This window comes from Apodemus sylvaticus, chromosome 5, assembly GCF_947179515.1.
Source record: "Apodemus sylvaticus chromosome 5, mApoSyl1.1, whole genome shotgun sequence".
In the NCBI taxonomy this organism is placed as follows: Eukaryota; Metazoa; Chordata; class Mammalia; order Rodentia; family Muridae; genus Apodemus; species Apodemus sylvaticus.
Window position 1 is genome coordinate 32,353,664 of NC_067476.1, and position 23,177 is coordinate 32,376,840.

General features: G+C 44.0%; 1 protein-coding gene across 3 annotated transcripts in view; it reads right to left on the minus strand.

Moving 5' to 3' along the window:
* The window catches only part of Cacnb4 (calcium voltage-gated channel auxiliary subunit beta 4), a 251,703-nt gene that overhangs the window by 32,314 nt on the left and 196,212 nt on the right, over positions 1-23,177 (minus strand). For 2 of the 3 annotated variants that reach the window (XM_052182477.1, XM_052182479.1), the window contains exons 3-6: positions 11,171-11,290; positions 8,463-8,585; positions 3,779-3,909; positions 1,376-1,452 (exon numbers count right to left, since the gene is read on the minus strand). In XM_052182477.1, coding sequence (XP_052038437.1) covers positions 1,376-1,452; positions 3,779-3,909; positions 8,463-8,585; positions 11,171-11,290 — 451 coding nt within the window. Of the gene's footprint in view, positions 1-1,375; positions 1,453-3,778; positions 3,910-8,462; positions 8,586-11,170; positions 11,291-23,177 lie in introns of those variants that run through there. The other variant, XM_052182480.1, reaches the window with a different exon arrangement.

Sequence of the window (23,177 nt, forward strand, 5' to 3'; positions counted from 1 at the left end):
AAATATGTAATCTCTATAAATGACAGCACACGAGTTTAAAAGATGGGAGAAGGTACCCCGGAACCATCCTCACTGCTTGCCTGGCACCCCCTCAGCAGGTCACCGCCCTCTGCCATTTCGCTCTGGACAGGCTGTGTGAGAGCATGGAATACAGACACCTTCCTCTCTGTACCGGTGACTTCCCCATTAGAAGCTGGGGATGGGCACTCAAACAACACTGGAAGTTGTTTGCTAATCATGCATGCATGTGCCCACACTGGATGTGCTACTCACAGTGGGGCTGAGGGCAAGCTAGCTAAGGGAAATGCAAAAATAAAATGATACAATGTAAGCACAATGTAATATACGGAATGTAAAAATTGATACAATGTAAGCAAGCATTCCTATTATTGTTGTTGTTACTGTCTTGTATTTGTGATGTTGGTGAACCCAGAGGTAATACAGCAGATGTTCTGTGTTCCTCCTGAACCCTGATACAACTGTTTCTACTATGTTCTTCTCAACTCTTGGGCAGCCAGTTTCCCCTGTCCCTTCCAGGTGCTAAGAGAAAGACTGGTTGCAGAGTCCAGCAAACAGAGTCTACTTCACAATCAACAAAGGTGGCTTTGCTGCCATCCAAACAGCAGGTCCTGTCTACATATATCCACCTAGAGATCATTTCCCATCCCTGGAGGTCAGAATGAGACCCCACAAGCAAGGACCAAGCCCCCATAGCTGTCCCAGACTCCACCTGGTATTGATACATGTTACAATGTGTTAGCCTGCTATCTGAATTGGTAACATTGGGTGCTTTGAATCTCTGACTCAACCACATGTCCTGGCCAGAATGAAGTTAGCTTCTAGGAGTCAGAGAATGTGATGGAAGAAAACTTTCTCCGTAAAGATCTCTATTAATTTCCAAAGACACAGTCTTTATTGAGATACCCTGTCTCAGTTGCATTAATTCTAGAGCTCAGCTGGAATTGCCTGATGTCCAAACATAAAAACAAGCTAATCTTGGCTTCAGATAGGCTACAACCATTCCAGGATGTACGGCCTGGTCCCCACACGTGCTACAGCTTCATGGACATACTGTATGTCGCTGTGAGAGTTTACAAACTTTTATCTCTATTGGTCTCACAAGTATCTTGAGTTCTTGGGTAGAATAATGACCTTGAGATTGGTTTATACAGGGAGAGGCACTGGCTATAGGGGGTGAATGAGATTTTTTCAAACCTATACCGATGGCCTCAACTCTTACATCATCATTACTCTCCAAATCAAATAGCAATCAAATGAGCAAGGAATTTTTTCATAAAAGAAGCTTTAAATCTTTGAATCAAGCTTTTATTTCCAAACCAGTAAAAGTGTTTGCATACAGTAGCAAGCCCCTCACCTGTTGTTGTGGGCGTTGCTCGAAAGGTTCCTGACACCATTTCTCCCAGGCTGGAGGAAGAATTTCCGCTCGATTTCCTAGAACACGGAAAGGAACTTAAGACTCACTCCCCAGATCCTCTGAAAACAGAAACTGAGAATCCAAGGCGTTCTTTGGCCTTCTACTAAATAATTCACAACATACCAAATCCTGTTAGAAGGGAAGAACCTTCTCAAATGCTTTCTCTGACCTCATTTCTCAGAGAAAGTGGAGAACTAATTGAGACCTGGAAATACTTGGTCAATTCTCTTTCCCAATTATCTGTACAGAAACCGAGCAGAAAGACCCCCTGGTAAGGATGCTCTTTAGAGCGCTGTGTTTACCTGGGCGCTTAGTCATCAAAGTGCTGGTCAGAGACCAGTCAGTTCAGAACAAGCAAGAAGACGGGAGAACTTCTTAAAAGTGTGTGTGGGAGAGAATGTTCCATGCTGTCCACAGTAATGGTTCTATCAATAGTAATTCAGTTAGTCTTATATTCCAGCAATGAACAGGTCTGCCACTTACTGGCAGGATGGTGGGTCACACTGCGGGTATGTGGGTATATCTTTGAGTATTCTTTTTCCCCATCTCTGACCATCGGAGCTATCTGAACCTTACAGAGAGAAGTGTGCAAAATGAGCCTCTGTGAATGAGCCCAGGGCTTTATTGTTTCTCTTGCATCAAAGTAAAAAATATATATATGTTACTAACAGCTAACAAGGGTGAGAAATGGGGAGTCATATTCTAGTAGGAGATAGTCAAGGCTACACAAGAGAAACAGATAAATACACAATATTTCTGAGAGTAATTAAGTCTAATAGAAATAATTAAGTTGGAAAGGGATGGAAAACACAGAGAAGGGGTGGGTCCAGGGTGGGTCCAGCTTAAAATATGGTAGGAAAGGAAGGTGTCACTGGAGTGGTGCCACAGGGCCCTAAAAGAGACAAAGCAAAGGAGGAAGAGGGGTCCGAGGAGAAGAAGGAGGAAGAGGAGGAGGAGGAGGAGGAAGAGGCAAATGCTGCGTCCTTGGGAAGGGCCAAGCATTGCCAGTGTGCTGAGAAGCAGAGAGGATGAACTGTCTAGAGCAGACATTTTTACAAATTAATCATTAGAAGGGTAGGTTAGCTGAACATCTCTGATCTTCTATTATCCTGGAAAGGTTTCTATTAGGATAAAAGCAGAAGAAATGAACCTTAAATAACACAATTATTTTTTAGTTGAAAAAAAAAAAGTCTAACTGAAAAGAGAGACTGAGGCAAAGGAAGGCGTGGTCCAGACATGGCGATGCAAAGCTGTGATTCCATCACCAGGGGCGTGGGCTGGAGCAGCACTGCCTCATGAAGACAGCCCTCGGCTATATCAAGACTGTCTCAAAACAAGGATAACACCAGCAGAACTTGCTCTGCCCGAAGGCTTTGGAAGAATTCTAACGCATATGAAATCAGTGCCTCACAGAAAGCAGTGGCACAGTATCTGCGACCCAGCTGTGCTCGCATCCCGGGACCTGCCACTAGCACACTGACGACCTGGGTACTGTGTCCTTTGACCATTAGAGGCCGATCTGTCGCAGCTTCCCAGTGTCATCAGCACAGGGTAAGCAGAAGATGTCACAGGACCCCAGGGAGAGGAAGGGACCTCTGGGACCGTCTACATATCATCTCACACTGAGCCCACCAGACAGAGTCTTTGACAGGAACCCAAGCAAAACACCAACTCTAGGTCAAGTGAGACCTGGAGTGATTCTTACAGGAGAAAATGGGATTTGCAGATGGGTTTACTGAGCAGCTTCCGCTGTGGAATTCATGTTGGTTTCTGAGGTGCTAGGGGTCAGAGCACAGTAGAAACAATTAAACCCGAAACCTTTGTATCCTCTTCAAGAATGGTGTGCATGCAGGTGAGTGTCCTTTTGCTTTAAAAGTGGGTTTTCATTAGGGTTCAGGCAAAGAGAGTTGGAAAGAACCCGCCTTCCTGAACTAAAAAAGAAACCTACAGCTGGGCATGGTGGCGCACGCCTGTAATCCCAGCACTCTGGGAGGCAGAGGCAGACGGATTTCTGAGTTTGAGGCCAGCCTGGTCTACAGAGTGAGTTCCAGGACAGCCAGGACTATACAGAGAAACCCTGTCTCAAGAAAAACAAAAACAAAGACAAAAGAAAGAAAAGAGAAAGAAAAAAGAAACCAACAGAAAACAGAGGTTGAGTCAAAAGAATAAACTGCTTCACTCCGTTTTTAATTTTAAAAAACTTGATAATATTACCCAACTTTCCCACCAAAAAGCAGGAAAGGAGAGAAAAAGTAGGAGGGAGGGAGAGAAGGAAGGAGGGAGGGAAGGAGGAACAGAGGAAAGAAGGAGAAAGGTTAGCTCATGAAAAAGATGGGGTGTTACCCGCCATGAAAACGGCCTCTTTTCTGTTCCTGCTGAATCCGAATGTTCTCCAAGCGCAGCGGACTCGGGATGAAGCCGATCTCGCAGCCCTCTTTCACCAGCCTCCCTATCCACCAATCATTGTTATATTTCTGGAAAGCAGAGAGGAGAGCTGTACTCAATAGTAATGCAGTTACCTTCAGGTCTCAGTAGTCAACTCCAAGGAAGCAGAGGGATACAATGTTATCTGTCCAGTGTGCACACAGTGTGTAGAGACCACAAACAGCTCCTGCTGTTGTGCTTTGTAGAAAATGTTTTCAGCTCACAGAGTGAAGGAGGATTCTTCCGGGGAATTTATTGTAAAGGCCCAAATGATAAATCTGCTCTCTACTGTAACTCTCGCATCTGCTGTCCTACTGTGAAAATAGTCACCAAGCCTCAAGAGGCTTCCATGTAAGTTGCTTTATGGTGGAGGCAATGGGCCAGTTAGAACCGCCCTATCAAAAGCAGGTTCTAAGCTCTGGATTCATTCGGTTCTTTCAAGAAGGCCTCCTTAGTCTTCAGGACAAAAGATCCCACCAGACACAATCTGTGTCAGTGGACGCATGTTATGTGTAAAACGCTAGATGGACAGTCATTCAAGAGCTTTCAGGTGAAACTTACATGGTACTTATTACTGTCGACTCTCATTCAAATGCAGGATTTCAAATTAAGCACAGCCCATTCATTGAGGAAAAGGGCTGAATGAATGACATGTTTGTACATACGATTTGGAAATAATCTCTATATAGCCTGGGCCTAATAGAAATGAGAAGATTCCTTTCTGGTTTCATGATGTACAAAGTTAGGAACACAAGTCCACAAAAGACTCTAATGAATGTGGGGTAACCATCAATTGGCATGGTCTTATCCAAAGTGCCAGAAAAATTATATTGACAGTTATTGATTTATTGAGCCCACAGCAGACAGAAGTTTAGTCTAAGCCACCTGTCTCAAGGGAATGCTTCTACTGGTAATTTCTATAAATTAGATAAAAAATATATATCATTTAAACCTTCCAGGAATAAGAAACTCATTTTCTTTGATTTTATTTGTGTGTGTGTATGTGTGTGTGTCTTTGTGTATGTATATGTGTGTCTGTGTATGTACATGTATGTGTGTTTCTATGTGTATATGTGTGTGTATGTATGTATGTATGTTTTTCTGTGTGTATCTTAAGGTATATATATATATACATATATATATATATATATATATATATACCTGTGTATGTGTGTGACTTTGTATGTGTATGTGTATGTATATGTGTGTGTGCATGTGCATATATGTATATGTGTGTGTCTCTGTGTGTTTCTCTGTGTATATTCATGTGTATGTCTGTATGTGTATTTGTATGTATATGTATGTGTATATGTGTGTGTATGCATGCGTGTGCATGTCTGTATGCATGTTTCAATATATACCAACTGTAGGATGCATTGCTTAGCTCAGAAGGTGGAATTTGCACATCTCTGGTACTGACATTGTGAGAAGGAGGCCTGGAAGGTTCATTGAGTCATCACAGCATGAAATTCTGAGTAACTTGAATAATTCTAAGTAACAATCTCCTACTGAAATGACAGTGACACGGCAGGCTTCAGTCCTTCCTGCTCAGAGCTCCTGCACAAGCCAGGCTCCCTGCCAATCATGAGTCTGACTTGGAAGGAGTGTGAGCTGATAGGGAACTTTGAGCAATCTGGGTCTTAGAGTCCTGACTAATCCAGGATAACACACCTGAAATAACAGGCCTGTTTACTTTGTAATAAAGAAAAGGCAAGAGGGCCCTTCTGAAATCTTTGGTGCATAAGGTCTGGGGTTTACATTCCACTGCGGCAGGGATAACACAAACCAGGAGTCAGAGTTTCCTGGGGCTTAAGTTATTTCCTGAAATTAAGTCAGTCCACCAGGATACTAATTTGTTAAGTGGTACCCCGGTGGCCTTAAAGGGTTGCCTGAGATGGCTAATGCAACTTCCCAAAGTGGTTTCCTGTAGTTCTAGGAAACAGCTAAAGAACAGCTTTGAGCCTCCTACTCGAAGTGAGTGAACACATTCTCTGGCCCCTGGGGAGCAAGGCTCTGTGCAGAGTCAAACCTTAAGGCTCTCTCTGTTTGGCTTTGGAACTGGCACGGGTGTGGTTATTCTTGACCTTTAAGTCGAGAAAGCTCTTAGAACCGTGCTTGGGAGATGGCTGGACAGAAAGCCATCAGCCTGCCACCGAAGTGTGCCCATGGGTTGCTGATGCCCTACAGGTTGTGCCAGCTCTCTGGAAAGGCCCCTTCTCACTGTTCCACTCTTCTCCATCTTGATTTCCCTAAAGTGATTGGCATGTTTTCTTTCTAAGATTTTTTTTTTTCATCTGATCTGTGAGATTTGAAGTCAGTGGCTCTGATCCATATACGATTACTAGCTCAGAAACTACAAAAGGAAAAGGAGCTGCCAGTCAGAAGGAAAATCCCTTGATCAACAGCTCTCAGACTCAAACACTACCAGCAAGACACATCAAAGTACTGTCAGAGGAACTCAAAGGCGCCACACACAAAGTGCCTCTATGCAGATGCAAATGTTAGTTACCCCAACTTGGCCAAGACAGGCTTCATATATGTTTCAAAATGTCATACCTACCTCAGAAAGCTTTATTTTTTTTTTAAGTTTAAAGAGCCCAAAGTATTAACTCTTCTGATTTCAGAAGACCTATTATACACAATATGTACCGAATGATCACAGAAATATGTCCAATTAAAATAAGTATTAATAAAAACTAGAATACTAGTACAATGTAAAAAAGCAATGAAACACGGCAAGGTTGGAATGTCTGTGTCATATATGTGGAAGAATGCCCCTTGCCCTTAAAAGTTTGTGTCACCTGTGAAAGGATGAATGCTGGCAGGAGACTCCTGAAGATGGCTTAGCTGCTTTGGGTGAAAATAATGAGAGATTCAGCCACTCAGATGCTGAGGGGGACAGCCCCAGACACAATGTGTTGGAATGTAAATTCATGGCCATGCACTGCAACATCTGGCCCCCCTTCTGCCTTCTGTCTTTCAAAAGCTGAATCTAGAGGCTGCTGTGACTTCCTATAATCCCAGGCAACTTCAATAAGCAGGCCACCATCCCTGTTTCTCCGTCCCTTGCTCTCTCTACTACATGTAGTGGAGTGGGAGCCCCAAGTTCCTTCTATCTGCTCCTTCACCCTTCCTCTAAGCTGCCCAGCGCCTGCTCAGTCTCGGCAGCCCTGTGCCCTTCTCCACTTGCCCATCACGGCCTTCATCCCCACCCATAAGGCTCAGCGCATCTCTACTTTATTCCAGACTCCTTTGCAGCCTACTGTCTGGTCTTAAGGACCAGTCTTCTTGACCTGGTGACGTTCCCTCAGGGCTGGGGCTAACAGCTCAGCAATAGTGTTTGTCTAATTCAACCCAAGCACAGCCAGAAGAAAGGCTCCAGGTCTGGAACCCTGCACGTGGCCTGTTGTGTTTTACTTTTGCTACAGCTCTCTGGCCATGCAGTGGCGCTGCCAGTTGTCCCTCCACAACTATGTCCAGTTCTGATGCTTCCTCCATCCTGAGGGCTCCTTTTCTTTCTGTGAACTTCCAGGACATGAGTCCAGCTTTTTCTTTTATACATACAGTAGTCACAAAAACTGTCCACCTGTCCTCAGACTCGGAGTGCCTTGCCCTTAAAGACCATCTGTGGTCCTCACAGCTCAGCCTACAATGCTTAGCACAATGCCTGATACAAAGCAGAACTACACTGTACCTAGGCTGCACACAAAACTCAAGCTTTTGTTGTGTTATTTCATTACTCTGTCTTTCTACATGTGAAGTTCCAAGCCCTCTTTACATTGCCTGACCCCTCAAGCCGTCTGTTTCCTAGAGTCCTCTGCCCCCTTTTTAGCTTTAACTATTTCAGAACTACAGTCCAGTGTCTTTCATAATATCCATCTGTAAAGATTCCTCCTGGATACTGCTAATACCAAACTCATGCTTCCCTAAGTTAGAGCCATAGATCCATGGCTCTCTAGTCTCCACTAGACCCTGAGTTTGGTTCCCAACACACACACACACACACACACACACACACACACACACACATGCGCCCGCGCACAGAGAGAGACAGAGAGACAGAGACAGAGAGACATAGAGAGACAGAGAAAGAGACAGGGAGACAGAGAGAGTGAAAGAGACAGAGATACAGAAGCAGAGAGACAGAGACAGAGAGACATAGAGACAGAGAGAGACAGAGAAAGAGACAGGGAGACCTAGAGACAGAGAGAGTGAAAGAGACAGAGATACAGAAAGAGACAGAGACTGTGAAAGAGACAGAGAGACAGAGCATAGAGACAGAGATAGGCACAGAGAGAGACAGTGAAAGAGACAGAGTTACACAAAGAGAGAGAGAGAGAGAGAGCACGTGTATGGTGCAAAATCCGAAATCCACACTCTCATTCTAAACGTTGGGTGTGCCCTACGTTGGGAGCGTGTGGCAATGCAGGCGATGATCTCAGCCTGTAAATCTCAGTGAGACGAAAGGATGCAGGGCCCAGAGCATTAACCGAGGCTCCACACAGGCAGCTCGTTGGGTCGCCTCTCCTGTGGGCTTGGCACGGGCTGATTCCCAGCTAGAGCTTTTTGGCAGGTGACGAGGTGCAGTATGTCCTACATTTACCTCTTTAATGTGGAGAAAGTCCTTGGCGTCAAAGGAGATGGCTGTGCTGGGAACGGGCACATCCTCATCTAGGGCGCCACAGTAGCTCACGTTCGTTTTCACCGCGAAAGCTACAGGTTTGGACTGGAGACAGGAGAACAGAATGAGGAGGGAAGGAGGAGAGGGAGCATTTTCCCTGTGGAAACATGTCACAGGATGAATGACGGTTCCGGGCAACAAGGAAACCACTTCCCAGAGAGCGCTCTCCTCTTGGGTTTTATAGTTGCAGGCCACATCCAGAGAGCTGCAGAGACGACTCCGGGAGTGACTCATTCCTCTCAGCCCAGCCATTTTCTTTCTGCAGTACTTCCCAGCATCCTCAATAAAGAACCGTCCCAAAAGGACCGGGGAGGGATGCACAGAGGTGGGGCAGGCAGCTCTGTCCTCCACTCCTATGAGCTGTTTATTTACTTTAGCCTGTCCCAGACACTGTCCCAACTGTGGGATACAGGACATGTCTCCTGGGGCGAGGGAAGTTCTAGGAAGACAGCTCTGTTTGAAATACTTGCTGCACAAGAACAAGGAACTGAATTCAGATTCCCAGTATCTGTGACAAAAGATATGTAGAGGTGTACAACTTTAATTCCAGTTCTGTGGAGGCAGAGACAGGAGGATTGCTGGCCTAAGCCAGTGTAGACAAATGGTGAACTCCAGGTTCAGTACTAGACATGTCTCACATATTAGGGTGGAGGGTGATTAGGAAAACACATTAACCTCTGACATCCACACACATGCACACAAGTATGCATATGTACACTTATGTGCACACACACACACACAAGAAAAACATGCTAGGGAATGCACAGTGGGTATTATAAACTTGAGGGAGAGAGGGTGGGCGGAAGACAAGGATTTTTGAAAGAGCCTCAGATCTGAAAACCTGAGATCTTTTGTAGATGAGCATCTCGTCATGCCAGGGCAAAGGGGGCCAATGTGGGCCAAACCTAACAAGCAGGCTCTTCACCTGTATCTCCCTCCTACCTTCTAACGGTTGGTTGGTTTTAAACTTGCATAGGAACTCCTGTTGGCAAAGTACTCCTGAGCAGGTGCAGCCTGTTGGGGCTAAGCCAGCCACCAGTCGAGGCTGTGGTCCTGCCACCACCATTTTTAGGTGACCGAACAGTAATGAAACAGATGGCAAAGGACATTTTCAAAGCAAGAACTAGCAACAAGGTCTCCGAGCTGCTGGGCAGCTCTGCTGTGGGTTTATTTATTTGCTCTGGGAATATCAACAGTTGAGGCAGGACACACATTAGGACCGCTTTGCTCCCTCCCAGACACTGTGCAGATGCCCTCCTCTCAGAGAGCATGGACACAGAGTGTGTGGATGCCAAACCCTCGTTCATCTGAATCATTCTTCTCTTGCTTCAATCTCTAAAGCAAGAGATCTATCAATTTATCTATCATAACCAGATCAATCAATCTATCATAACCAGAAAAGAAAGGAAATGAACTTTATTTAGGCTTGAGTCTAAAATCCAGAAAAGTACCTGCTACTGGGGTTGGCATGGAAGCAAGCAGACAGGTTCACTATAAACCCTGTCTTGTATGTTGTTGCCATGCATAGAAATTAATTTGCAGAAAGGGTCTGTGCTTTGAAAAAACAAGTTAGAGAGATTTAGGAAGGATGGGAGAGCTCTAGTAGCAATTCTGGTCCTATATTCAACTGTGCCATTGATTTCCTGCTGCATCCTGTGTCTTCTGGAAGAAAGGGATCTGAAGCCTATATTGGCTAACTTCAGTTTTGCTGCTCTTCTTTGAGTTTTTCAAAGGGCTTAACCAGGTCTGATGGGGCGCGTCTGCAGCCCAGCTATTAAGTCCACAAGTTCAAGACCAGAATGGCTAGTGTAGTGGACCCCTTCTCAACCAAACAAGCAGACAAAGTAATGTTCTGAGCTCTGTATTGAACTTGAGGTGGGAACCTGAAATCTAGAATCTGCAGAACAGAAGAAGCAGTGGAGGGGCCCATGGCACGGTGGTGCCTGTTTGGTATATTAAAAGAGGTTAGGCAAGGGTGGGGAGGGGTCAAGAACAGAGGACTCAGGCTAGCAGCTCAAAGGGTTCTCTGCCAATACTTTTTGAAGCAGTTTGATATTGCCACACTGCTAGGTTGGGAAAGGACCAATGATTACCACAAAATCAAATAGGAAAAGGCAAAGGTTCACAAGAAACAGGCTCCTGCAGATACTATAACTTCTGTGAGGGTGCACACGCAACAGAGAACCTTGCCTTAGCGGGATGGCTGAGAAGTGAATACCCCAGAGCGACCAGTTATACATCAACTTGACATAAGCGAGAGTCATTTGAAAAGAGGGAATGCCCACGACAAACATGCTCCTACCAAATTAGGCCATGGGCAAGCCTGGGGAGTGGTCTCCTGACTAGCACTGTCATAGAAGTGCCCAACCCATGGTGGGCAGTCTCACCCTCAGTCAGGTGGCCCCGAGTGCTATCAGACAGTAGGGTAAGTGAGCCAAAGAGAGCCAACCAAATAAGGAGAGTTTCTCCATAGCACCTACGTCAGTTCCTGCCTCCAGGTTCCCGTAATGCTTGAGCGCCTGCTCTGGTTTCTGTCACCAATGAGTGTGACCAGAGTTGTAAACTAATAAATCCATTCCTCTCCAAGTTGCTTTTGGTCAAAAGAAAAAAACAAAAAGGAAGAAAGTCACCTTCGCTCTCTCAAGCTGGATAGCCGCTTGCTGTTCACGCTCTTGCCGAATCGCTTCCCGGTCCTCTTCCAAAGAGACATCGGAGTCCGACGGCCTGCTTGTATAGGAATCTGCTGACCCCTGGGGAAGAGGATGCAGAAGGCTTAAGTGAGGTGAAAGGTAGCTTCTAACACTACCACAGTCGTGACCGAATCCTCAGTGGGTTCCAGTCATTGGCAAAGAATTCGATGCGCACACACTGTCTTACTGCAGAAACGGTCAAGCATCTGTGTTACGTGGAGTGTCGTAAAGGACCACATCTTGGATAGATTAGAATTAGAAAGCAAACTGCAGTAAGAAGGACAAGGCATTCAGCCCTTACTAGCCTTTGGTGCTATCTGGATATGAAGCTGGATAGTTGCTCATGAACTGAAGTCGTCTCCCATTCTCACCTGGACATCCTAAGCATGTAAGTGACAAGGGAAACTCAGGCTGCTTATGGGGGGCTAAATCCTACCTGTATCTTGGTATCATCGGTTTGAGTTGTCTAGATTGCGACAAGGCCAAGCACCAAGCCACATTTAGTAAAACAGTGTTCTGGTTTCAATGCCAGTACCACTTGTAGTCTTTTGTCATCAAAAACTTCACATATTGCCCCCACAGCAGCCCATTTGTGGGGTTAATGTTTATAGTGAGGAGAAAAAACTTGATAATGGCAACAGGGAAATCCATAGCTGAAGTCTGTGTGGAGGGTACTCTGATCAGCAGCAACACAGACTAGCGGGTCTCCCCTAAGGACTTGGGAATGCCCGATATGCTCAGTGCTCGTTCTAGGGCAGATGAAAGCTGTAGGGTCTTAATTAAAAGTTATCAACCTCACCCTACAAAACCAAACCCAGTCAAACCAAAAGAACCACATGACAACAACCTGCACATGCGCACACACACAACCCAATTCTGAAGGCTTGCCTTTAGCTCCCAAAGGGACAGCAAGCCATTGCCTTAGCTGGCGTTAGAAGCTGGTATTTGCATAGGTGATGACATTTGCACAGCAGAGGTACTGAGAGAGCTGGTTATTTGTCTGCCATGTTTGATGAAGCATTCTCAGACAGTCTTGAAACACACAGATCTAGCCACTCAGCGGAGAATTTGCTGTCTACCGCACACATGCAAAAACAAAGTAAAATTAAGACGAGAGTCAGGCTTAGTGGCATAGGCTGTAACCTCAGCTCTGGGGGCAGGGGGGCTGAGGTCTACCTAGGGTACAAAGTACACGCAAGGCCAACTTGAATAACTTAGTAAGACCCTGTCTAAAAATGAGAAGTAAAATAAAGGGCTAGGGTTAGGAAAGCCTTTGCCAAACACGTACAAAGGCTCTGTGTTCCGTTCCCAGTGAGTCACAGAGTGTTCTGTCTGTCTGTCTGTCTGTCTGTCTGTCTCTCTCTCTCTCTCTCTCTGTGTGTGTGTGTGTCACACACATACATACAAAGATAGAGTGAGATCCTTTAAGAAGTGGGAGACTGGGTGACTGAGATGGTTCAGTGGATAAGGCCCTTGTTACCAAGCCTGACAATCTGAGCTCAAGCCCCAGGACCCACATGGAGGAAGAGAATCAAGTCGAGCAAGCTGTCCTCTGACTTCTATATACATGTAGTAATATGAGCCCTGCTCGGAAAACAAACAACGTGGTTTTTGTTTGTTTGGGGTTTTTGTTGTTGTTGTTGTTGTTGTTGATGATGATGATGTTGTGGTTGATGATGAAGAGGAGGAGGATGATGATGATGTCATCATCATCATTGTAAAGGAAGAATGGCAAACATTGGACCACAGTCGTCTGAGATATTTTTTCAAAGCCTAGAGATCACCATATGAGTTTGCTGCCTGCCTGCAGGGGCAGCTTGTACCTCAGGAGAGGGCACTCACTATTTTAGCCCTTCAGGAAATCCCAGCACACACTTCCTACCATCCTAGAATAACGGACTGTAGCTAGAGGTTCTTTTAGTCTAGTGAGCCCTGGTTCTGCAGGCTGTCTCCACACTGCACTTTCCAGCTCCCAGATGACTGTGAACCAGTCTCCTCCTCTGGAAAAGCACATATTATAAATTTCATAGCATAAAAGGCAGAAAGACACACTGGGTGGCCCACCGTCACTTAGTGCTCGATGTCACAAGCGTATAGGGCTAGATGACTGAAACTCTCCATTCACCAGACTCAGTGGGTTCACAACCCACATTTAGCCGGGCTTAATATTACAATGCTACAAGTCCCACTCCACAGTGAAAGCATACTAAGCTAGCTTTCTGGTTCATTTACTAGTGCTGTCCCAGGCCTATGTTGATTTTAAAACAGAGTTGTTATCTCCCTTCTAATGGGATTGGGGATGGCTGGGGCAGCCATTAGGACCTCTGCTCTGGTCTTGCAATGGGAAAATTATGACAGTCTGAGGGCAGTCATTGATTTAGATGTAGAGAGAATAGAAACTTCCATCTGTCACCTTCAAGAGTCACTGACTTCATTATCAGAAGTAGGACTGCAGGATAGGAGGGCGACGTGCTGCCTTAGCTGACTGGTGTCGCTTTTATATAGACCATTCCAGGGTTGTTCAAGAGTCAATGGCCACAGTGAGGAAAGGGATAGCCAAGTGGAAAAGAAAGAGAACAGAGTCATGGCTGGTTGAGTCTTGGTTTGACTCCTACCCTTGTTTAGCCACCTGCATATTCACCCTGTTAGGACCTTTAATTGTTCTCCTGCTATTGTTTGACCTTTGGCCCCTACATTTTACACTGCTTGGTTGCTATTGTTAAGAAACACATAAGTACAGTATAGTTAATGATCTTAAAGCAGAGATACAAAAACTAGTTTCTGAAGACCAGGAGTATGAGCTATTGGAATACCAGCAATTGCTTCAGGATCGAAGCATGTACAAAGAAAAAGGAGGGAATGAAAGGGTCAGCTCAGCAACTTTGTAAAGGTCATGGAACACTTGCTCCTCCCAGAAGGGAGAGGCTAAATTACATTCCTTAGACCACAGGGAGGTCCCTGCGGCTAGGGGAGGCCCAGAGTTATTCCAAGACCATTGGCCACCTACCTCATTCCCTAACAACCAATCAGTTTAAAGGTAACACTGATCTACCAATCATATTGTGCCTAATGGTGGCTGCTCTGCGGACTATATAAAGGCCTGCTGTGAGGGCTGCATGGGGTTGTTCCCTCTCTCCTCATGTGCAGGGTGACCCCAGCATGCTGGATTAAATAAAATTTCTCCTGCTTTTTGCATTGGAAAAAAAAGAGTTGCTACAATAATTTATTCAACTCACATACATGTAAACTAGGTTGTATGAAGTATAGCTAATTTTCTTATTGTATGCATTCTGCAGCAAATGTGCTGTGTTAAATGCAATATTTCCAAATCCATGGGTTTACACAGTACTTTTCAAAGTGCCCTTCATAGAAGAAAGCTTGCCTGTTAACGGAATTATAATTGAATTCCTCAGTGAAAAATCTACTGGGAGAAAATATGGAGCCACAAAAGGGATAGAAAGCAGAGTGACTTTCAGCCTTTGTCTAAAAAGAGGGCTTCCTTGAAATCCTTCAAAATAGAGTTCTCTTGGAATACATCTTTCCAAGTTTAGGTATACCTTCATAAAATCCAGAATAAGGAGAGGAAACATGCTTCTGAAATGAATGGAGACAGTTTGTAGTTAGTCTTAGTGAATCCTTTGCTGGAGTAGAGCCCATCCTAAGGTACTATGTTGCACAGGCTGCTCTGGACATATGAACCACAAAGTAACCAGAAAGAATACCCTCAAAGGAGGTACCCTCTGCTTGGGGAGCATGTGCTGGCAAAGGCTAAGTGTCTGTGGGTCCCAGGATAGCAGACTGTCCACTGGAGCAGAGGTGAAGACAATCTTACCACCAGGAGACGTTTCTGTCCTGAAGCTATCTTAATGACACTTGAATCCTTGCATTCAGTGATTTCTGAGCATAAAAACGTAATTCAAGGACTCCTGTTCACATTTCCCAGTGTGAACAGGATTGTAAACATTCCAGGATGAGTTATTAATTTCTACATTGCCAAACCCATGGCAGTTTCTGCTTGCTTCTGTGTTGGTGAGACCACTGTAACCCTGTAAGTGCACTGATACCCATGTTCATAGCCACTGTTTCATCTCCAGTCATTCATTGTCTTTCAAAGTTGAAGAGACAGCAGAAACCCCACACTGAAAGCCTAGATATGGCTGAGGAACATGCTTAGTTGCCTGGGTACTGACTTGGTTTCTTTTGTGATTATTATTTATTTTTAAATTTTATTTAAACAAGTTTAAAGGCATTATAAACATGTCCTGGGAGGAAAGAAGAGGTGGAGGGAGGGAAGGAGGAAGGGAGGGAAGAGAAGAAGAAGAAGAAGAAGAAGAAGAAGAAGAAGAAGAAGAAGAAGAAGAAGAAGAAGAAGAAGAAGAAGGAGGAGGAGGAGGAGGAGGAGGAGGAGGAGGAGGAGGAGGAGGAGGAGGAGGAGGAGGAGGAGGAGGAGGAGGAGGAGGAGGAGGAGGAGGAGAAGGAGAAGGAGAAGGAGAAGGAGAAGGAGAAGGAGAAGGAGAAGGAGAAGGAGAAGGAGAAGGAGAAGGAGAAGGAGAAGGAGAAGGAGAAGGAGAAGGAGAAGGAGAAGGAGAAGGAGAAGGAGAAGGAGAAGGAGAAGGAGAAGAAGAAGAAGAAGAAGAAGAAGAAGAAGAAGAAGAAGAAGAAGAAGAAGAAGAAGAAGAAGAAGAAGAAGAAGAAGAAGAAGAGGAGGAGGAAGAGAAGGAGGAAGAAGAAGAGGAGGAGAAGCAAGAAGAGGAAAAAGAAAAGAATAAGAAGAAAAGGAGAAGAAGAAAATAAGAAGAAAAGAAGAAGGAGAAGGAGGAGGAAGAAGACGAAGACGAAGACGAAGAAGAAGAAGAAGAAGAAGAAGAAGAAGAAGAAGAAGAAGAAGAAGAAGAAGAAGAAGAAGAAGAAGAAGAAGAAGAGAAGAGAGGGGGGACCTAGAAGACTAGTTAAAAAAAAAAACGGCAGAGATTGACTGGGAAGGAAGGAATGGAATTACCCAGAGGTTTGATTAACTATCTAAATAATAAGAAAAACAACAAAGGGAAATAGTAGAGATACAACAGGACAGGGCTGAAGAAGTATGCATAATTCACCCCTGCCATAAGGTGGCACACACCTGTAATTCCACCACATAAAGGGCTGAGGCAGAAAGCTGTCAGATTGGAGCCAGTCTGAACTCCAGGCGGGTTTGTTCTACAATATGAGACCTTGTCCATACTAAAATAAATTCCAGAACATTATTTTATTAAAATGGGTGAGAAATGGTCTATGCAGTTTTTCAAGTGATCTAAAATGGGGCTACATGCCAAATGAGCTATTTTACATGTGTAAATAGGTTGAAAATGGATTCTCTTAACTCTCTTTTGAATGCCAATATAGACATGTGCCAGATCTGGTAAAGGAAGGGGAAAGCTAATTTATTCTTCTACTATGTGGCAGGTCTTAGTGATTAGTCCCTCAAAAGTTCTTAAGCAGATGTACTGTCCTATAGGCTTTACCTTAGAGGAGGGGTTCTCAACCTGGGAGTCACAAACGCTTTGGTGGCTCAAACAATCCTTTACGGGGGTCAATGTCAGATATCCTACACATCAGATATTTACATTATGATTTATAACAGTAGCAAAATGACAGTTATAAAGTAGCAATGAAGTCATTTTATATTTCTGGATGACTACAACATGAGGAACTGTATTAAAGGGTGGAAGCATTAGGAAGGTTGACAACCACTCATTGCCTTAGAGCTTCCAAAGAACTGACTAGAGCAACTGTAGACTTAACATGTCCAGTAAGGAGAGAAGGAGTGAGAGAGGGAGGGAGTATGTGAGGGAGAGAGGAAGGGAGGGAGGTGGAAGAGAGAATAAGTCTTTCATTTAAAACATCATGAAAGCATACATCAACCCATCTCTGTGGTGTGTATCTGTAATCCCAATGACACTGGAGGCTGAGGCAGGAGGATCATATCAGCCTCATAGAACCAACCCAGCTTAGGCAACAAAACAAGACGCTATCTAGAACAAATGAATAGTAAGTGAAGAAATAAAGTCTTATCTTCATGAACATCTGTGGAAAGAAACAAGCCTTTCTGTTTCCATGCAGACCAAATTCTCTTTGGGTTCAATACTGTAAGAGATATTCAGGCCTCACTCTTCTGGGAAACCTTTCTGAGTACAGAATACAAAAGGCTGATAGAAACATTGGAAACTTACTTTAAAAAAATGGGTGAGGGACGATCTATGCAATTTATCACGTGATCTAAAATAGGGCTACATCTCAAATGAGCTATATTGCAAATATAAGTGTTGTCTCCAGGAGAAGGGAAGTGACCTACAGTCTAACAGCAAAGGGTGTCACCGAGAGGCTACAGGGTGTAGGCAGGTGAGCTGCCATGGGGCCTGTGTACTGGGGATGTTATTCTGTTTTGTTGGCTGTGGCTTTGGCAAGCTTTCAGAAGCGTCTGAGTCCATTTCCTTCTTTTGCAACAGGGAAAATCACATACAAGCCAGAGCTTCCTGGTGTCAGACTTGAGATGGAACATCATATTTTTATCATTGTGGGAAAAATTCAGGAAGTGGAAACAAATTAATCTTTGACTCCTTTAATTTGAGATCTGATAACATTCAACAGTAACATTTTGGTTGTCCCAGAGTTCTAGGGTATATTATTTCTTTCACCACCAACAACAACACCAACAACAACTCCTCCTTCCCCTTCCTCCTCCCTTCCTTCCCCATCTCCTCTTCTTCCTTCTCTTCCTCTCTTCTCCCCCATTCATCTTCCTACTTTTAAACAGCTTTATAGAATGGGGAGAGGCTCAGTCAGTAAAATGTTTGTTGTTCAAACACGAGGACCTGAGTTCAGATCTCTAGAAGCCACATACATTGCTGGGCTCAGCAGCTCATGCTTGTTGTTACAAAGCTGTGGCTGGGAGACAGGAAGGTTCCCTGGAGCTCATTCCAGCTCAGCAGCTAGCACGGCCAGCCCTTCTTGCAACTTGGTGAGCTCAAGGTTCGGTTCAGTGAGAAAACCTGTCTTAAAAAACAGTAATAACATGAGGAACCATAAAGGACACACGCATCATCAGCCTCTGTCCTGCCTGGCTATGTACACCCCATGCATGAGTACCTCCAAACTTGCACACGCATGAACATGTATACACACAGAATAAACAACTACTTTATTGAGGTATAGTGTGCACACCATGAAATCGTACATTTTAGTTTTTTGGATTTGGTTTTTTTCGAGACAGGGTTTCTCTGTGTAGTCCTGGCTGTCCTGGAACTCACTCTGTAGACCAGGCTGACCCTGAACTCAGAAATCTGCCTGCCTCTGCCTCCCAGAGTACTGCGATTACAGGTGTGCGCCACCACTGCCCGGCTAAAATCATACATTTTAAACCATTTAATATTATTACTACTCTCTGTCTCTGTCTCTCTTTCTGTTTCTCTGCCTCCCCATCTCTGTTTCTCTGTCTCTGACTCCCTATGTCTGTCTGTGTCTGTGTCTCTGTCTGTCTGTCTGTCTCTTTCTCTAGTGTATGTGTGTATGTCTGTCTGTCTCTCTCTCTAGTGTGTGTGAGTGAGTGAGAGAGAGAGAGAGAGACAGACAGACAGACAGACAGACAGACAGACAGACAGACAGAGTAAGGGGGGTAAGACAGGGTACATGCGTGTCATGGCATACTGTGGAGGTTGGAAGAAGAGAATAACTTTGCGGAGTTGGCTTCTTTTCCTCCCGCCTTTATATGGCTTTGGGGGTTCGAACTCAGGCTATTAGGCTTTTACAAAGCAAGTGTTTAACCAGATGAGTCATCTCACCAGCCCCAAATCCATACATTCCAATGACTTAATGGACTTACAAATCAGCTTTCAATGCATTCTAATCTTAGAACATTTCTACCACTTCAAAAGAAGCTCGTGTCCATTTCAGTCTCTCTCCATTCTACCTCTAGGCTCAGAAACCCACTTAGTTATTAATCCTCCTGAAGTGTAAATAAGCTTCCTTTTATGAGCAATTTTAGTAGTTAGATATAGCTAACATATGTCATATTAAAGCAAGGAGAAGGGATGATCTGCAAATGCTTGGCTTGTAAAATGATAGACTCTTGCTATTGTTGCCTGTAGGTCCTCACAGTTCTTCAGTTGCCAGTACCCAGTAACCAGGACAGCTGACCATTCATGGATACCAGTCATCTGCCTGGTGCTATCAGGACCACTGTGTGAGAGAAGTGCCATTAGATTTTTCCATGTGTGACTGAGGGCTGTCATATTGTGGGAAGCATAGGAAACACTCAAAATGTCACTTTCTTGTCTGACAGCAGACAAGTAAATCTCCAACTTAGTAAAAAATTAGCATTTTCCTAGCAGCCTTTGTACTATTAATACGGTCATAGAACATAGCTTTGAGTCTGTTCTCTCCACTGAGCTTGTAGTAACTCTGCTATGTCCTTTTTTGTGCTGCCGAAGAAGCACTCTTGTCCTGGTGCCTTGTTTAGATTTCCCAGGATAGGTGAGTGACCGAACTACTCCAAGACAAAATACATAAAAGACTTTGGGTAACCTCTTTCTTTGTAGGTTGTCTCCCTCTCTTTCTTGCTGATGCTCTTTTTTCTCTCTCATCTCCTTCCCAAATCAGGTCCATGGATCTTCGTGGCGACACCCAGGGTGCCAGGGTCCTAGCTGTGCCTAAGTTCCATGTCTGGTCCAGCAGGACCTCGACTTGATGAAAAGTCACAAACGGACCCATCAGCTCCATACACTCTGGTCCATGATTTTAGACTGCTAAGATTTCGACTTGTGGATTTCATTAGTCTCTATGTTAATGATGACTTAGCATTTAGACATAGCAGATCAGTCTAAGATAACCATAGAAGTAACATGAAACTCCAGAACTGTGTAACTCTGGGACAAAGCCCAGGGCCATGGGCATGCCAGGAAGGTCTCTATTTTGTTTGTTCAGGTATGTTCTCAATACTATGTTGCTCAAAGGAACTTGGAACTCATAATCTTCCTGTCTCAGCCTCTTCCTATGATTACGGGCATGTGGTATCAGACTTAGCTTGCTTTTTAGTGGGAAAAGACAGTCTTTTTATGTGGCCAAGACCTTGGTATGTTGCCCTAATTGTCTTCAAACTTGTAACCTTCTGACCCTCCCCTAAGGGCTGGGATTGCAGGTATCTTCTACCCTGGTTGGTAGGTCTTTAATTCTCCATTTAAGTGATAACTTTCCTACAGTGTTCACACTACATCCTTACGTATTACTCCTGATAATTACAATAAAATTATATAGAAACTTGATATAAATACACACTCTAGAAATAAGTAAAACACAGTATTTGTCTTAATTCTTTTTATTTGTAAAATGTGAAGTAGTAAAATCTTTAATCATAGTTTTTACATAACTTATTTAAAAGAAAAAATAGTCAGTTATAAGGTTGTTTGACCTTGTTTGGTGATTGTTGAAAACTGTCCTGATTTCAGATAATGTTTCTTTGCTTTGACATGAAGGGAACAAACACAAGAATCTGAAATAACTACCACTAGTCCATGGAGAGCAAAGACAGGTGGACCAAAGGTAACAGTAATGGCACCCTCTGTGGCCTTTGAAGCATCTAGGAAAGGAGAAGCTGTGATGTGAGCCAGCAGACTTACAGGTTTAACCTGGCAGCAGGGACGTTTTATACTGGCCTTGTTACCCTGAGTCCAGCCTCGGTAATTAAGATGAGCATCTAACCCTACTTCAATCATGTGACTAGATTCTTTTTTTTTTTTTTTTTTAATTTATTTTTTTTTTCATTTTTTTTTTATTCGATATAATTTATTTACATTTCAAATGATTTCCCCTTTTCTAGCCCCCCCACTCCCCGAAAGTCCCGCAAGCCCCCTTCTCTTCCCCTGTCCTCCCACCCACACCTTCCCACTTCCCCGTTCTGGTTTTGCTGAATACTGTTTCACTGAGTCTTTCCAGAACCAGGGGCCACTCCTCCTTTCTTCTTGTACCTCATTTGATGTGTGGATTATGTTTTGGGTATTCCAGTTTTCTAGGTTAATATCCACTTATTAGTGAGTGCATACCATGATTCACCTTTTGAGTCTGGGTTACCTCACTTAGTATGATATTCTCTAGCTCCATCCATTTGCCTAAGAATTTCATGAATTCATTGTTTCTAATGGCTGAATAGTACTCCATTGTGTAGATATACCACATTTTTTGCATCCACTCTTCTGTTGAGGGATACCTGGGTTCTTTCCAGCATCTGGCAATTACAAATAGGGCTGCTATGAACATAGTAGAACATGTATCCTTATTACATGGTGGGGAGTCTTCTGGGTATATGCCCAGGAGTGGTATAGCAGGATCTTCTGGAAGAAAGGTGCCCAGTTTTCGGAGGAACCGCCAGACTGATTTCCAGAGTGGTTGTACCAATTTGCAACCCCACCAGCAGTGGAGGAGTGTTCCTCTTTCTCCACACCCTCTCCAACACCTGCTGTCTCCTGAATTTTTAATCTTAGCCATTCTGACTGGTGTAAGATGAAATCTTAGGGTTGTTTTGATTTGCATTTCCCTAATGACTAATGAAGTTGAGCATTTTTTAAGATGCTTCTCCGCCATCCGAAGTTCTTCAGGTGAGAATTCTTTGTTTAACTCTGTACCCCATTTTTTAATAGGGTTGTTTGGTTTTCTGGAGTCTAACTTCTTGAGTTCTTTATATATATTGGATATTAGCCCTCTATCTGATGTAGGATTGGTGAAGATCTTTTCCCAATTTGTTGGTTGCCGATTTGTCCTCTTGATGGTGTCCTTTGCCTTACAGAAACTTTGTAATTTTATGAGGTCCCATTTGTCAATTCTTGCTCTTAGAGCATACGCTATTGGTGTTCTGTTCAGAAACTTTCTCCCTGTACCGATGTCCTCAAGGGTCTTCCCCAGTTTTTTTTCTATTAGCTTCAGAGTGTCTGGCTTTAAGTGGAGGTCCTTGATCCATTTGGATTTGAGCTTAGTACAAGGAGACAAGGATGGATCAATTCGCATTCTTCTGCATGCTGACCTCCAGTTGAACCAGCACCATTTGTTGAAAAGGCTATCTTTTTTCCATTGGATGTTTTCAGCCTCTTTGTCGAGGATCAAGTGGCCATAGGTGTGTGGGTTCATTTCTGGATCTTCAATCCTGTTCCATTGATCCTCCTGTCTGTCACTGTACCAATACCATGCAGTTTTTAACACTATTGCTCTGTAGTATTGCTTGAGGTCAGGGATACTGATTCCCCCAGATTTCCTTTTGTTGCTGAGAATAGTTTTAGCTATCCTGGGTTTTTTGTTGTTCCAGATGAATTTGATAATTGCTCTTTCTAGCTCTGTGAAGAATTGAGTTGGGATTTTGATGGGTATTGCATTGAATCTGTCAATCCCACTGAAATCAGGGACCAGACAAGGCTGCCCCCTTTCTCCTTATCTTTTCAATATTGTACTTGAGGTACTAGCTCGGGCAATTCGACAACATAAGGAGGTCAAAGGGATACAAATTGGAAAGGAAGAAGTCAAACTATCATTATTTGCAGATGACATGATCGTCTACCTAAGTGACCCAAAGAACTCCACTAGAGAGCTCCTACAGCTGATAAACAACTTCAGCAAAGTGGCAGGTTATAAAGTCAACTCAAGCAAATCAGTGGCCTTCCTATACTCAAAGGATAAGCAGGCTGAGAAAGAAATTAGGGAAATGACCCCCTTCACGATAGCCACAAACAGTATAAAGTATCTTGGGGTGACTCTTACCAAACATGTGAAAGATCTGTATGACAAGAACTTCAAGACTCTGAAGAAGGAAATGGAAGAAGACCTCAAAAAATGGGAAAACCTCCCATGCTCATGGATCAGCAGAATCAATATAGTTAAAATGGCCATTTTGCCTAAAGCACTATGTGACTAGATTCTTACAGGTCAAAAA